At 39.2% G+C, this 17205-nt stretch overlaps 1 protein-coding gene across 1 annotated transcript in view; it reads left to right on the forward strand.

Moving 5' to 3' along the window:
• LOC119517672 (eukaryotic translation initiation factor 3 subunit C) overlaps positions 1–10878 on the forward strand; it is a 32081-nt gene extending 21203 nt beyond the window's left edge. The window contains exons 16-21 of the mRNA XM_037814577.1: positions 7456–7819; positions 9841–10000; positions 10097–10162; positions 10252–10339; positions 10441–10603; positions 10703–10878. Of these exons, the coding sequence (XP_037670505.1) occupies positions 7456–7819; positions 9841–10000; positions 10097–10162; positions 10252–10339; positions 10441–10603; positions 10703–10785 (924 nt within the window). The 3' untranslated portion in view covers positions 10786–10878. The remainder of the gene's footprint in view (positions 1–7455; positions 7820–9840; positions 10001–10096; positions 10163–10251; positions 10340–10440; positions 10604–10702) is intronic.
• The last annotated feature ends 6327 nt before the right edge of the window (positions 10879–17205 follow it).

Genomic DNA, 17205 nt, shown 5'->3' on the forward strand with positions numbered 1-17205 from the left:
CTCATTTTACACTTCTTCTAATGCATCAGAGTCCAATAGCTCTATATCCTTGTCAACTTTTGGTTGACAAGGTTTAGTTTTAGCCATCTCCGTACTTGTGTAATGGTATTGTATTGTAGTTTTAGTTTACATTTCCCTGGTGACTGTTACTGACTGCTTTTTTTTTTTTTTTTTTTTTTTTTAAATTTTTATTTTTAATTAATTTAAAATTTATATGAACATTGTAGATTTTGGCTGCTTTTATGTATTTATTGGCATTTGTATGTTTTCTTTTGTGAAATGTTTCTTTTGTCTGTTTTTTTTTAATTGGGTTGTTTTGATGGTTTTATTATTGAGTTGTAGGATTTATTTATATAACCTGAATACCAGTCCTTTGTCAGATATATTTTGTGAATATTTTCTTCTAATCTATGGTTTACCTGTTCATCTTTTTAACCATGCCTTAGAATGAAAGCTCATCAGTTTTTTTTTTATGGTTATTATTTTCTGGGCCCTGTCTAAGATACCTTTGCCTGCTCCCAATTAATGAAGATACTCTATTTCATTTTGTTTTCTTTTATTTCTGAAAGCTTTCATGGTGTTAGCTTTTATATTTGGATCTCTGATTTGTCTTCATTTAATTGTTACATATGATGTGAGCTGGGTCAACATTCTTTTTTTCCCCTGTAAGAGTGGGTATATTTCTAGGCCCTCTGTTCTGTTCCATTTATTCATCTGTTGTTTGTCGTTATGCCAGTCCCACATTGGCTTGGTTGCTGTGCCTTTATAGTAAATCTTGAAGTCAGTTAGTATCAGCCCTTTAAATTTATTCTTTTTCAAGATAGTTTTGGAAATTCTGTGTCCCTTGCATTTCCATATAAACTTTAGAATCAGCTTGTCAATATCTGTGGGAAAAAAACCTAGCTAGGGATTATGATTGTGATTATATTAAATCTGTATGTTACTTTATGGAAAATTGACATGTTAACAATATTGACTCTTTCAGTCCTATACATTATCTCTTCATTTATTAGGTCTTAAATTTTTTTCTGCAATGTTATATAGTTATCAGTGTAGAGGTATTGCATGTCTTTTTAAAAATTATTCCTAGATATTTTACAGTTTTTAAGCTATTAATGTAATTGCTTTTTTTAATGCAGTTTTATTGAGATATATTCACATAGCATACAGTCCTCCAAAGTATAGTCATTTGTTTACAGTATCATCATATAGTTGTGCATTCATCACCACAATCAATCTTTGAACATTTTCATTACTCCAAGAAATAAAATAGAAATTAAAATAAAAAAGAACATCCAAAACATTCCATTCCCCTCCTCCCTCTATTGTTCATTTACTTATTTACTTTTTAAATACTCATTCATTGTTTTTTTAACTTTATCAAAAAATTAAAAAACGAACAATAAAAACATTTCAAACAAAACCAAAACAAAGGAATAAGAAAAAACAAATAATCTAAAATAACTACATTGCTTCCAGCATGTTTCTACCATACCCCAAGAAAATAAACAAACTATAACCAAATAAAGGAATAAGAAACAATTAACCTAAAGTAGCTACATTGCTGCCAACTTGTTCCTACCATACCCTCCCAGAACATTAAGTTTACTCTCCATACTTATCTGTTCTTATTAGATTATCGTTCCCCCTTCACTATTTGCTGGCTATCACTAGGTCCCCTACATCCTACAATATATACCATTTATTTTACATTTTTCTCAGAGTTCATATTAGTGGTAACATATAATATCTCTCTTTTTGTGCCTGGCTTATTTCACTCAGCATTATATCTTCAAGGTTCATCCATGTTGTCACATGTTTCACAACCTTGTGCCTTCTTACTGCCTTGTAGTATTCCACCATCTGTATGTACCACATTTTGTTTATCCACTCATCTGTTGAAGGACATTTGGATTGTTTCCATCTCTTGGCAATTGTGAATAATGCTGCTATGAACATTGGTGTGCAGATACCTGTTCTTGTCACTGCTTTCAGATCTCCCAGGTATATACCGAGAAGTGAAATTGCTGGATTGAAGGTTAACTCTGTATCTAGTTTTCTAAGGAACCTCCAGACTGTCTTCCAAGAGTGGCTGTACCACCAGCAATGAATAAGAGTTCTAGTTTCTCCACATCCTCTCCAGCATTTGTAGATTCCTGTTTGTTTAATGGCGGCCAATCTAATTGGTGTGAAATGATATTTCATTGTGGTCTTAATTTGCATCTCCCTAATAGCTAGTGAAGATGAACATTTTTTCATGTGTTTTAGCCATTTGTATTTCCTCTTTGGAGAACTGTCTTTTCATATCTTTTGCCCATTTTATAATTGGGCTGTCTGTACTATTGTTGAGTTGTAGGATTTCTTTACATATTCAGATACATGGTTTCCAATTTTTTTTTTCATTGAGTTGGCTGCCTTATCACCTTTTTGACAAATTCCTTTGAGGTACAGAAGCTTTTAATTTTGAGGAGTTCCCATTTATCAATTTTTTCTTTTGATGCTTGTGCTTTGGGTGTAAGGTCTACGAAGTAACCTCCTAATGCAAAGTCTTGAAGATGATTCTCTACATTATCTTCTAGGAGTTTTATGGTACTGTCTCTTATATTGAGGTCTTTAATCCATTTTGAATTAATTTTGTGTAGGGTGCACAGTAGGGGTCCTCTTTGATTCTTTTGGATATGTCTATCCAGCTCTCTCAGGCCCCATTTGTTGAATAGACTGTTATGTCACAGTTCATTGGTTTTGGGGGCCTTATCAAAGATCAGTCGAGGTTGCTGCAAAGGAGAGGCTAGGCCTCCCTATGGTTGTGCCTAAGAGCCTCCTCCCGAATGCCTCTTTGTTGCTCAGATGTGGCCCTCTCTCTCTGGCTAAGCCAACTTGAAAGGTGAAATCACTGCCCTCCCCCCTACGTGGGATCAGACACCCAAGGGAGTGAATCTCCCTGGCAACGTGGAATATGACTCCCGGGGAGGAATGCAGACCTGGCATCGTGGGACGGAGAACATCTTCTTGACCAAAAGGGGGATGTGAAAGGAAATGAAATAAAAAAAAAAAAAAAAAAGATCAGTCGACCATAGATCTGGGGGTGTCTCGAATTCTAAGTTCAATTCCATTAATCAATATGTCTATCTTTGTGCCAGTACCATGCTGTTTTGACTACTGTGGCTTTATAATAAGCTTCAGAGTCAGGGAGTGTAAGTCCTCCCTGTTCATTTTTCTTTTTCAGAATGTTTTTAGCAATTCGAGGCATCTTTCCCTTCCAAATAAATTTGATAACTAGGTTTTCCAAGTCTGCAAAGTAGGTTGTTGGAATTGGAATTTTGATTGGAATTGCATTGAATCTGTAAATGAGTTTGGGTAAAGTTGACATCTTAATGACATTTAGCCTTCCTATCCATGAACACAGAATATTTTTCTGTCTTTTTAGGTCCCCTTTTAATTCTTTTAGTAAAGTTATGTCATTTTCTATGTATAGGTCTTTTACATCCTTGGTTAAGTTTATTCCTAGGTAGTTCTATTGAGAATGGAATCTTTTTCTTGAATGTCTCTTCTGCTAGGTCATTTCTGGTGTATAGGAACATTACTGACTTATGTGCATTAATCTTGTATCCCACTACTTTGCTGAATTTGCTTATTAATAAGTTCAAGTAGCTGTGTCGTCGACTTCTCAGGGTTTTCCAGATATAAAATCATATCATCTGCAAACAATGACAAGTTTTACTTCTTCCTTTCCATGCTTTTTTTTCTAAATGCAGTTTTATTGAGATATGTTCACATACCTTATAATCCATACAAAGTATACAATCAGTGGCTTACAGTATCATCATATAGTTGTACATTCATCACTGCAATCAATTTTAGAACATTTTCATTACTCCAAAATAAAACTAAAAATAAATTTAAAAATAAAAAAGAACACCAAAACATCCCGTACCCATTCTCCCCCCCTATTATTTATTTATTTGTTTGTTTGTCTTTATTTTATTACTCATCTGCCCATGCATGGAGTCCAGGGAGTGTCAGTCACAAGGTTTTCACAATCAAACAGCTACCCCATAAAAGCTATTTTGTTATATAATCATCCTCAGGAATCAAGGCTACTGCATTACAGTTTAACAGTTTCAGGTATTTTGTATTCTAATACACTAGAAAATTAAAGGAATATCTATATAATGCATAAGAATAACCTACAGAATGACCTCTTGACTCTATTTGAAATCTCTTAACCACTGAAAGTTTATTTGTTTCATTTCTTTTCCCCCTTTTGGTCAAGAAGGAATTCTCAATCCCACGATGCCAGGGCCAGGCTCATCCCTAGGAGTCATGTCCCACATAAGGGGGAGGGTAATGAGTTAATTTGCAGAATTGGCCTAGAGATACAGGCTACATCTGAGCAACAAAAGAGATTCTCTTGGGGTGGCTCTTAGGCTTAATTATAAGTAGGCTCAGCTTCGCCGTCAGAGAGATAAGTTTCAGAAGGGCCAGGCTCTAGATCGAGGGCTTGGCTTATTAAATTGGGTGCCCCTATTGTTTAAGAGAACAGCAGGAATTTCCCAGATGGGGAAGTTTAATAGTTCCACATTTTTCCCCATTCCCTGAAGGGGACTTCGCAAGTTCTTTTTTATTTTCTGCCCAAAATATTCTGGGATGTATTGGGGTATCACATTAGCCTGTACAGAATAACAAGATCTCACTCCCTATTCTAGGTTCCGTGTAATTATGTTTAAATAAACTGACCAGACAGGTTAAATTAGATAGTGTGCTACAGAAAATATAAATTTAAATATAAATATAAAAATAAACTTCTATTACTTTAGTCTAACACAAAAGTTGGAGTTTTAAAATACAGTCAATAGCATCCTTTACCCTGTATTCTAATTTACCTTAGTCCTAACCAAGTCCATTTTGTTCATACCTCTAATGATTGATAGTCTGATCTCTTTTTCAGCTTCTTTTAACAATTGCTGTATGGAGTAATGCTGACTGTCCGAGCTGCAGAACTCTAATTCTGAGTCTCAGGTCTCGTACAGATACCAAATTTCCAGGGAACTAGCAGGTTATACACAAAGAGCTCAGCATCTCAGTATTTAGAAATAACAGTTCAAATTCAGGAATAGATGTGACTGCTGTGAGAGCTTACAGTCTAGGAACTTTTACAAGAAGGCTTATTGGAATATTCTGTACTCCTTAATCAATTGCCCAATCTCTGCCCCTGTTCTATCCCCAGATAGCCTGTGTTCTTGAATTCAATTCTCAGTGTTTGCTCATTATAGGTTAATTTATATTAGTGAGGCCTTAACAATATTTGTCCCTTTGTTTTTGGCTTATTTCACTCAACATAATATCAACAAAGATTCATTCACCTAGTTGCATGCTTCACAAATGCAATTGCTTTTTAATTTCATTTGCCAGTTGTTCTAGTTTGCTAATGCTGCTGGAATGCAAAACACCAGAGATGGATTGGCTTTTATAAAAAGGGGGTTTATTTGGCTACACAGTTACAGTCTTAAGGCCATAAAGTGTCCAAGGTAACACATCAGTAATCGGGCACCTTCACTGGAGGATGGCCAATGGTGTCCGGAAAACCTTTGTTAGCTGGGAAGGCATGTGGCTGGTGTCTGCTGCAAAGTTCTGTTTTCAAAATGGCTTTCTCCCAGGACGTTCCTCTCTAGCAAGCTTGCTCCTCTTCAGAACATCACTCACAGCTGCACTGAGTTCCTTCTCTTTGAGTCAGCTCATTTATATGGCTCCACTGATCAAGGCCCACCCTGAATGGGTGGGGCCACGCCTCCATGGGAATATCTCATCAGAGTCATCACCCACAGCTGGGTGGGGCACATTCCAAGCAAATCTAATCAGCACCAAAATGTCTGCCCCACAAGACTACATCAAAGATAATGGTGTTTTGGGGGACACAATACATTCAAACTGGCACATCAATTGTTTACCCCTAGTTATAAAAATACAATTAATTTTTGTATATATATTGGCTTTGTATCCTGTGATTTTGCTGAATTCACTTTTAAATTTTTTCTTTCTTGCTTTCTAGCAGTGTCTCAAACTTTGATACAGTGTTTGAATAGAAGTAGTGACAGCAGATATCCTTTCTTTGTTTTTAGCATGGAAGCTGTTGACAATATTTCACCATAAAGTATGATGTTACCTGTAGGGTTTTTTGTAGGTGCCCTTTATTAGATTGAGGAGGGTCCCATCTGATTCCTAGTTTGCTGAGAATTTTTTTCATGAATTTTGTAAAATGCTTTTTCTGCATCTGTTGAAATGTTATATGTTTTTTCCACTGTGAATAACTGTGATTTTAGATTTTTGTACCACCCTTTCATCCCTGAGATAAGTGCTACATGGTTGTAATATACTCTCCTTTTTGTTTATTAGCTCTTTGCTAATATATGTATTTTTCTTTCTTTTTTAACTAGAACATTTGTAGGTTTACAGAAAAATCATGCAGAGAGCCATACCTCTCTCTCCCATACACAAAGTTTTCCCTATTAACAACATATTGCATTAACTTGCATGCTTTGTTACTTAATAATAAATTTTTAAGGATTTTGTGAATTTGTGTTCATGACTGATATTGTTCTTTTGTTGTTGTTAATAAACTCAGTCTTTTTTTCCCCAAAATCTGTATTACCTACAGTCTACCCTATCTTAATTAGTGGCAAGTTCATCTTTTCACTTGTTCAGGCCGAAAACCTTGGCATCATCCTTGACTCTTCTTTTTCTCTCACATACTACATCTGATTCCCCAGCTTTGTCTTTTCAAAATACCTGACCACTTTTGTCACTTCCTCTGCCACCCTCTGGTCTGAGCCTCCATTATCTTACCTAGTTTCTTCTCATCAGCCCGGACTGCCTTCAGGCTGCTCTTGATACAGCAGCTGGAGTATCCCTGTGAAATTAAGTCAGATTATATCACTTACTTGTTCTAAGTGGTCTCCCACCTTTAAATCCTTAAAATGGCTTACCAGGCCTTGCACATCCCCATCCTCCAGCTTATGATCACATCTTTTGCCAGAACACATGTGGCCTTTGCATTTACTTTTCTTTCTAGAATACTCTTCTTCCAGTTACCTGCATGACTTGCTCCCTCTTTTTCTTTAGGTCCTTATTCAAACATTCCCTTCACAATGAGCCTTCCACAGTTATCCATTGTGATATTGTAAGCTCCCAGTATTCTCTGCACATACTCCCTTCCTAACTCCCTTCCCTGCTTTATTTTCCCCTTAGCATTAATCACCATCTGCATAGTGTGGTTATTTGGCCCTCCACACCCCACCCCTAGAATATAAGCTCCATGGAGGCCAGGGACTTGTTCTCTGTCCCTGGTGCAAAGCCTACAGCTCTGCTCATAGTAGGTGCTCAATGTAGATTTGTGGAATAAGTGAACGACTTGCCTCAGGGCTGCCCCCTCTCACCACCTTACCTTTTTGTCCCCAGATCCTGTACAACCGCACCATGGTGCAGCTGGGCATATGTGCCTTCCGCCAAGGCCTGACCAAGGATGCTCACAATGCCCTGCTGGACATCCAGTCAAGTGGCCGGGCCAAGGAGCTTCTGGGCCAGGGTCTGTTGCTGCGTAGCCTGCAGGAGCGCAACCAGGAGCAGGAGAAGGTGGAGCGGCGCCGGCAGGTGCCCTTCCACCTGCACATCAACCTGGAGCTGCTGGAGTGTGTCTATCTGGTGTCTGCCATGCTCCTGGAGATCCCCTACATGGCTGCCCATGAGAGCGATGCCCGCCGACGCATGATCAGCAAGCAGTTCCATCACCAGCTGCGGGTGGGCGAGCGACAGCCCTTGCTAGGTGAGTGTGAGGCTCTGTATTGGAGCAACCTTTTATTTATTCCTTGATTACTTTTAATCATAAAGATTAAGAAGAGATAAAGGGACTAACTTTCCCACTTGATGATTCAAATTGATTTAATGACCTCTCCATGTAAAACCTGAAACAGTCTCTATAGTCTCTTGCCATGGGACTTGCCATGGGACACACACTGCCTATTATGACACCCTGAATTGAGTTTTCTGCTTCCTGTCATTCTCTCCTTCTGTCTGTACTTGTCAGCATTATCCTTTTACCGTATTTATGATCCTATACACCTCCCCAGTACCTTTGGAGAGCCTTCACTGCCTACAGAATAAAGTAATATCTCTTCAGTCTCATTAAGTTAAACTCTTTGTGATCTGAACACCAACATTTAAAAAATTTAATATAAACTTACATAGCACTTTTTTTTCTGCCTGGCACTGTTCTCAGTGCTTTACAAATAATACTTCGTTTAGTTTTCAACATTTGGTACCTATGATATGTAGGCACTCTATTACCCCCGTTTCCTGAGGAGGAAACTGAGGCACAGAGAAGTTAAGTGACTTATCCGCGATTAATACAACTACTATTTTGTGTGCCCCTCTAACCTCTTCCTATTTTTCCTCTTAATGCAGGTTATATTCCAGCCAAATTAATTACAGTAGACTTTTTGTCTTTCGTGAATATAACACCGGCTCTTTTGATCATTTCTGAAAGACCTGGTCATCCTTGGGGTTGAGTTGTGATTTTTTACTAGAAAAGGAATTTGAATAGTACCCTTCTTGAGATTGGTGCATGGAAGTACTTGACAGTTAATCACATGGCCACATCCCATTATAGATTTGTCCTCTTCTGGTTGTGTATGTGGTCATTGAAATGAATTTTGTTCTGCTTACATAGTAATATTTTATTTTGTTTTGTTTTAGTTAGAAAATTTCCCCTGAAATCTTGTTTTCCCGCATTCTCAAAATTTTGGTGAATCTGGCAACCCTGGGCCTACATTTCCATGAGCTAGACTTGACTAAAGCTGATACAGCAGCTGTGGGGAAGAGCTCTCCAGTTCTCCACAGTCCTCCGTCTCTCTTTTTCTACCTGGCAGCGGGACCAAGAGCCAGTTTCTGTTTATCCTTAGCCTTACACTATTGTTTGTTTGGATTATAGAGAAATCTTCTTTGAACATCTAACTCTGCCTTTTTCAAAAGCAGTAAAATGAAAACTAATCGAAAAGGGTTGTACTTTTTCTAATACCAGCCCTAGTCATACATTTCTGTTTTGTCTTGACTGCCTAGCCCTCTCTGTTTTAGGGTCTGCCATATTCGTGTTTCTCTAGACTTACTATCCATTTCCAGTCTTAGAATTTTTACACTTTATTGTCTGCCTTAAATTTCAGTACTCTTCATTTCCCATATCTTATCTTCCTGGCTTTCAGTACATATTTGGGAGCCCAAGTCCATAATCAGCATATCAAACCTGTGATTTCACAGATGTTGTAATTCAGGATGAGACTAAAATTTTTAAGGAAATAAGTGAGCCACTTTAAAGAAAAATAAGCTGATAATAGTGTAAGTGATGTATGGATGTGGCAAAAATCATGAAGGTGGTAGACAGATGAGTGCAGTTTGCTAAATTCTATTCCAATTCAGTGTTAGACAGTTTTTGGGCTAAGGAATCTTTTGAAACTCTGGTGAAAGCCATGGGCCTTTTCCTAGGGAAATGTACAAAAGGGTTTGCATGCAGAAATTCGACAGCATTTTCGAGGGTTCACAATCCCCTGAAGCACATCTGTGGGCTGATTTGGTCTAAACCTAAATAAACTTATGTCAGATGATAAGTGACTTGTACAGTCACACATGGCTATGTTGTGGAGAGGTGGGAGAAGAATCAGTCCAAACCCTTTTGTCTCTAGACTGTTTTTTTTAATTACTTTTCTGGCCTGTGTTCCTCCTTGGACAGGCCTTGTGAGGGTAGGAGCCCTGGTCCCAAGTTCCCTAGGCCCTGCCTCATTTATAACCTTTCAGGTCCCCCTGAGTCAATGAGGGAACATGTGGTTGCTGCCTCCAAGGCCATGAAAATGGGGGACTGGAAGACCTGCCACAGTTTTATCATCAACGAGAAGATGAATGGCAAAGTGTGGGACCTTTTCCCAGAGGCCGACAAAGTCCGCACCATGCTGGTTAGGTGAGCAGAGAGGGGAGGCCATTGTGGATTGATGAGTAAAAGACTGGTTGGTTTCCTTCTCTGAAGACCTCCCCCTTTTCTCCCCTCTCCCCACAGGAAGATTCAGGAAGAGTCACTAAGGACTTACCTTTTCACCTACAGCAGTGTCTATGATTCCATCAGGTAGGATGGACCCCGGGGAGGAAGGGGGGTCCCAGCTTTGGGATTGGGAGTCCTGACTGCTCCCTGCTCTCTGCCTTCTTTCCCCCCAGCATGGAGACACTGTCTGACATGTTTGAGTTGGACCTGCCCACTGTGCACTCCATCATCAGCAAGATGATCATTAATGAGGAGCTGATGGTAAGAGCCAGGAGTGGTGAACGGGTAGGTGGGTCAGGAGAGAGAGCGTGGTGGACGGGTCTGATCTGTGTTGTATCCCTTCCGCCGCCTCGCCCCATCAGGCCTCTTTGGATCAGCCGACACAGACAGTGGTGATGCACCGCACGGAGCCCACTGCCCAGCAGAACCTGGCTCTGCAGCTGGCCGAGAAGTTGGGCAGCCTGGTGGAGAATAATGAGCGGGTGTTTGACCATAAGCAGGGTACCTATGGAGGCTACTTCCGAGGTGAGTGGTTCCATCCCCTCTGCCCTCCCAGGGTCTTGATCCCCTCACTGCTGCTCCCTGCACACTGACCCCTTTTCCCTTCTTTTCCTTATCCTGCAGACCAGAAGGATGGCTACCGCAAAAACGAGGGCTACATGCGCCGGGGTGGCTATCGCCAGCAGCAGTCACAGACAGCCTACTGATCTCTCCACCTCTGTTTCTGGGGCTTCAGCCATTCAACCTTTAAGCCCTAAACCACCCCAGTCATTAAAGGTCTATCTAGAGTCGTTACAGTTCCTGAGTGTCTGCATGTCACCAAAGGAGGGGTTTGTTGGATTCAATCATTTGCTGAGCTTCTACCATCTGACAGGCATAAGGCTGTCAGAGGTGAACCAAAGAGCTTGTTGCTTTTGACTGTAACAGGAAATTGGAGTAGCATGTGATAAGTTATAACCAGGGTATGAAAAAAGGGTGGTGGATATATTGAACAGATGTGACTATGGGGGGGTGGGGTGAAAGTCAACCCTTAATGGAAGCAGTGGTGATTGTTGGGCCTAGAGATTTTGAGGTTTGGGTGGGTGGTGATTCATCAGGCAGGGAAGAGGGAGGACAGTGCGACCTGTGGTCTTGGACTAGGTGGTGCTGCTGTAACCTGTTCGTGATAAGACAAGTACTGTGATTAAGAGTAAGCATTCAGAAACTTTCCTGTTGCTATGATATCTAAGCATGTGATTATCTTTCTAGTAATTGATTTAATTCATGTTTATTATACTTTACAAAAGTATTGGTCTATTATAGATTGGAAGTTGTTTTTTTTTTTAAGGTCTTCACAAATATTTTGAGAAGCGTGGATTTAGGCAAAGGAAAAAGAGCAAGTGCAAAGGCATTGGAGGGATAACAGAATAGTGTGGTTGGTATAAAGTAACCTGGTGAATGTGTGCAGGAGATAGACTGGAGACTTAAGCTGGGGACATTTCACAGAGGCTTTAAATGCTTTGAAATTTTGTAGACAAAATGCCTCAAATAGATCTAGTTTTAAGAAAGATCAAGTGAGCAGCATTGTAGGGTATGGAATTGGAGACAGAGAGCCAAACTACAAAGGAAAAAGTGTTTAAAGCCAGGGCATTTAGGCTCAGAGAGGTTATTCTATTTGCATGTGGCAGTCCTGTAGTAGGTGAGTGGTCCAGGCTTGGGGTTAAGCAGCCGAGTGCCACAAGACCATCCAGGGTTTTAGGCTCCCCCGTCTTGTCACTTACCACCCCTACGTTGTTGTCCTCTTCTTCTACATGTTTAATGCTATGTAGAAGCAGCTGTGTTAAACCACCCCCACATCTCTGTTCAAGCCTGCGGTAAGGGGAAGAGGAAGTAGAGGGCCTGGAGATTAACAGATCCCTTTGGCCAGAACTTGGTCTCAAGTCTTACCACCCTGTAGATAGGTCATGTGCTCATTTAAATTTGAGGGCTTCTAGTGCTAAAAGAAGAGAATGGGTTGGTGGACCCTGGGGGGCAATTATTAGTCTGTCATAGAACAGAAAGAGCAGAGATAAAGATTTTGAAGTAAGTGGCTTTTAAATGGTTTTTTAAAGTATGGTAGTAGATACATTTATCATAGCATATATTGAATGCTTGCATGCTAGGTGCTTTACATTCCTTATTTCATTTCATTTTCTTACTATAGCCTTATTTTTACTCTCATTTTGTAGACAGGGAGACAGAGACCCAAGAGGTTAAGTAATTTTTGCCTGAAATCACAAAACTGGGAATTGAGGGAGTTAGATGCACGCCAATGCAACCTCATTCCATGATCCTACATCTTAACCATTTTATTTAGTGCTAATTGTATTTCTGGAGAGGGGAGCATAGAGGTGGTAGTGCCAAGGACTGAACTCTCAACATGTGAATGGTGGGTGGAAGGGAAGCCAGAGGAGAGGGGTGGCCAGAGAGGTCATAGAACCAAGGGGGGACAGGTGATGATGTGGCCGAAAACTGCAGGCTTGCTGCCCAGTGCCCACTGAAATCAATAGAGTGACATCAGTGCTTCAGAGAAAGAAAGGGCTTTCTTTCATGGCCACCAGGATAGGAGATAGCAGTAAAGAAAACAAACAAAAAAAAAAAAACTCAAATATGTCTTCTTGAGTCTCAAGAGTCTAGGGTTTTTATGGATTCAAACAAGAAGAAGTGGATTTGTTACCATTAGAATAACAAGTAACTAAGCTAAAATAGCCATTACGATATCATGTCTGACACTACTCAGCGGTTACAGTCTTCCGTTTTTTTATTCATTCCTCAAATCAGGGATTTTGGATGACAGCTGCTCTTCTTCAAGCTGAAAAGGGGTAACATTTTTAAGGGTAGAGGAATGAAACCTTTTTGCCTACAGTTGAAGACATTCATGAGTTCTTGGAGAGACTGGTACCCCTGAGTTTCAGGGCTTAACTGGCATGAGAATAATCCAGAGGCTTTAAGTCTGAGAAACAAACTGCACAAGTAAATTGAAAATTATAGGTTTAAAAAGTAGACAGATCATGATTTAGGGAACTTACAAGGGAATAAAATTGTGTCACAGAGAAATAGCTTTTTCATAGATTACTAGATAGAGCCTGGGGTGTTCATTTTAGTAGCCATGTGGCTTGTTTTTGGTGTCCATGTGTCCCTAGGGTTTTCAGGAACATTGTTGCTTGGGGCTTGGCATACTTGGGGCAGTTTGCAATATCTGGCTGAAACCTGCATGAGAGTAACGTCCAAAAGGGCCTCCTAACTCTATTTGAAATCTCTTAGCCAAAAAAGACTTGATTGTTTATTTCCTTTCCCCCTTTGATCAAGATCTTTCTCTGAAAGCACTGCTGATCAACATTTGGTATTAGTCCCTCAGTGCCGGGGAGGCTTATTCCTTGGAGTCACTTCCCACATAGGGTGGAAGGGAGTGAGTTTATTCACAGAATTTGGCTTAGAGAGACCACATCTGAGCAAGGTTTTCAGGGGAGTGACTCATTAATTATAATTAGGCTTAGTTTCATTGTTTCCGAAATAAATTTCATTAGTGCATGCCTCGAGATCAAGGGCTTAGCTTATAGCATGTTTCCTTCTATTAGGCAGGGCTCATATTTCAGACTTTATTTTCCTAGGACTCTCTTATAAGTTCAAATGGGGATAATTTATGTTTTCTAAAAGGAATGGATCTTAGATTTAGACTTTGCAAAGTTCTTTGATTACAGTTTCAGTAAACTGGTTGAGAGAGTAGCAGGAATTCCCCAGGTGCAGATGTTTCCTTCCCTAGCCCCTCAAGGGACCTTATAAATGATTTTTTTCACTTCATGCCCAAAACACTCTGAAAAGCAGCAGGGTATGTATTGCATTAACCTGTACAGAATACCAGGATCTCATTTCTTATTCTGGGTTAATGTCAGATAAAGCTGAGTTAAGTTGTCTAAATAAACTGACCAGACAGGTTAAATCAGATAGTGTGCCACAGAAAGTTTAAATGTTTGGACAAAATAAGTCTCTCCTCTTTTGGTCTCACACAGAAATTAAAGATCTAAAATACAGACAATATCATCCTTTACCCTGTGTTCTGATTCACCTTAGTCCCAAGCAGATCATCCCCATTTACATCCCTAATTGAAGTCTGAACCCTTCTTCAGCTTCTTTAACAGTTGCTTTATGTAGTTGTCTTTAGAATTGATGCTGCTCCTCAAGTACCTCCAGAGCTGGAAAACTCCAGCTCTGAGTCTCGTGTGTCACACAGCCACCAAAGTTCCAGGGTGTAACCAGGTTACAGAGAACAAAGCATTTCGGAATTTAGAAATAACTAAAGCCCAGAGCAAATGACTGCTGTAAGAGCTTACAATCTGGGCCCTAATTCCCTTATGCACATTTTCCAGACGAAGCCATTTGCAGAAATAAAAAGTTAGCTTTATACTGGGGTCATCAACCACAGACCATAGCATAAGGTTTTTCCAGTTTCACCTTTACAATTTTAGCAGGGTTATGTTAATAGGTAGAACATAATCTGTATACTTGCCTTGCTTCTCTTTTGAAGTCCCTTTTTGTTGAAGATGAAGTTTGACCTGTAGCTGACCACGTTCACTTTCAGAGAAGGAGCAGAGTAAAACAGTAACTGACAAGGAAATTTCATTGCTTTAGTGACATAACGTTTTTAAAAATTATTAAAACCATGATACTACACCGTTGTCTAATATGCAGATCAGTGTCAGGACATAACATGGACAGTGGGAACGTTGTCAAGCCTCTAGGAATTTTATACACTCTCTAAATATAATGTTTCACCCCTACAAATTCAACTAATAGGTTAGGAAGTCCCTTTTAATTTTTATACTACTTCCTGTGCAACTCATAAGATCAAATGAACCCAACTATTTCTAGCACCTCTCTTTTTACAAGGTGAAAGAGTAAATCCTTTGCAACAATTTGAAATAAAAAGATAGCCTTTGGGGTTTGGTTTGAGGAAGGTAAAATGACAGAAGTTGTCAAGTTCGAGCATTATGCTAAACAGGAAAATGGGTTATGGTGAAACAATATTGGTTCCCTATTTAGCCAATGTGACAACAAAAAAGTAAAGTAGGAGTTAATATAATTGTTAGAAAAAGACTTAGTTCTTTTAAAAGTGAGACTTAACTTCCAAACAGTAAAGGGTAAGGTCAATATAAACATCAATGAGGATATTCCGATATGACATAGAATCTTTTGTCTTCTAAGCAGAATACTCAGATGATTAAGAAAAACTTTTTATAACTTCCTATTAAGAGCAGACCAGTTATCTGAGAAAATTTCATTATTTTTACAGAGAAAACTAGTCTCCAGTTTTGCGTGAATATAGTTTGATATGAAAACTATTAAAAAATATTATAAACAAGCTTATCAAATCCTAGTCAGCATCAAACCATGACAAATAAAACTCATTTCCACAAACCTTCTACAGCTTTCCATATTCACCAGGCTTTGTCCCGCACATTCTTGCTTTTCATTCTATGAAAACCAGTCATTTTACTGTAGGACAGAACTTCCCTTAACAAAGCACATCCTGTATACTCTACATACCACATACCTTAAGTTACCAAAAAGATCTTTGATACTCCCTTCAAACATTCTACAAAACATAATTATTCTTACAATCTGTCAAAATAATAATTTTGTTAAAAACAGACTTAATTTTTCACCATCTTAAAGATGTAATAGATAAAATGCTAGCTTATTTTATCAGTAAACTTGTATGAATTTAGGGAGAACATACCCAAGAGAATAAAATTCTATTCTTTTATTACACTTAACAATAGGACATAGCTGTGAGGTATAGTTTCCAGAAATATTGTTTTCTTCAGTTTACCATTTTATCAGTATTCCAGTTAGATATGTTGTGAACAATTTCTGGAACAGCTTTTTGGAGCCAAGTAGGGAGGGCTGGTTTAAAGCCATGATTTAATTGCAGACTTATAAAGGCAGCCAGTGCTCTTCAGTTCTTTTAAATTATTTCCAATAGAATTGTTTGGTTCAAAAGTTACAGAAACAGGAATAGGACTAGACTTTGTTGTGCTTTTTTTGCAGCTGTATTTGCCTCATGATTACCAGTGTTTTCCTAAGAATGACTAGAAATTTTAATTACAGTCAAAACCAAAACCTTTGGTCATCCAACAATTTAACACAGGAAATGATCCTCCCCCCACCCCCACCCCACCATTGGAGGTTAAAAAAAAACCCTCTCTTTTCATAATATCCTAAAATTATGAACAACTTCAAAGGCATACTGACAGTCATGCTCTGGAAAATAAACTACAATTATTTATTTTGTCCCAGACATAATCCAGGAAAACCTCTCTGTATCTCTTAAGGTCATTTTCTTTTTCCCTACTGGAACTTTTGAAATTTGGCAATTGTATTTTACTCATTTACTCCCATTCCAAGGCTATAAATGTTTTAATGATTTGTCTACTGTGGCTATTGCAACAATGGTGTTATTAGGAAAAAATAATTTTGAGTTGGGGAATTCCCTCAGAACAAACATGGCCTATTCTGTGATATTTCCCCTGTGCCTATTTTCCTAATGTCCGGGCCCAATAGACAGGATTTTAAACCAAGCCACACTGCCCCCATCTTTCTGCACCGGACCCTTCTATAGCTGTGCTAACTGGTTCACTCATTTTCCACCAAGGTTTAAGAGGCCCTGGGAGCAGGGATAGGAGAGACAGAAAGAATGAGGCCTGGTCTGTTGAATTTGGTTTTAAAGTTTCCAAATGAGGGCAGTGGGATATAAGACAGATAAGGTGGCCCTAGTATTGATCAGAGTTCCTATAGCCTTATTTTAATTGTTTCCAGTTATCAGCTCTATTTCACCTAAAGATGTGACCCAGACAGTTGGAAAGGTATTAGCTGTTTTTCCAAGGCAGTGACATGGAAAGTCACTTATTTTGCTTTCCTAGGAGGGCAAAGAACATTGGGGGTGGGCATTGTCGCCGTCTGGAAGTTCCAGGTGGTTTCTTAACAATGTCCGGGTTGTTTACAGTAATTTCAAGTACTAACACCCTGAACCCTATGATACCCTGAAATCATGACTTTCAATAGTTGAGTCCACCCTATCCAGTGCCAAACAGAAATGAGTCTCTGGTGAG

The sequence above is a fragment of the Choloepus didactylus genome, chromosome 21 (genome assembly GCF_015220235.1).
Source record: "Choloepus didactylus isolate mChoDid1 chromosome 21, mChoDid1.pri, whole genome shotgun sequence".
NCBI classification, from domain to species: Eukaryota; Metazoa; Chordata; class Mammalia; order Pilosa; family Megalonychidae; genus Choloepus; species Choloepus didactylus.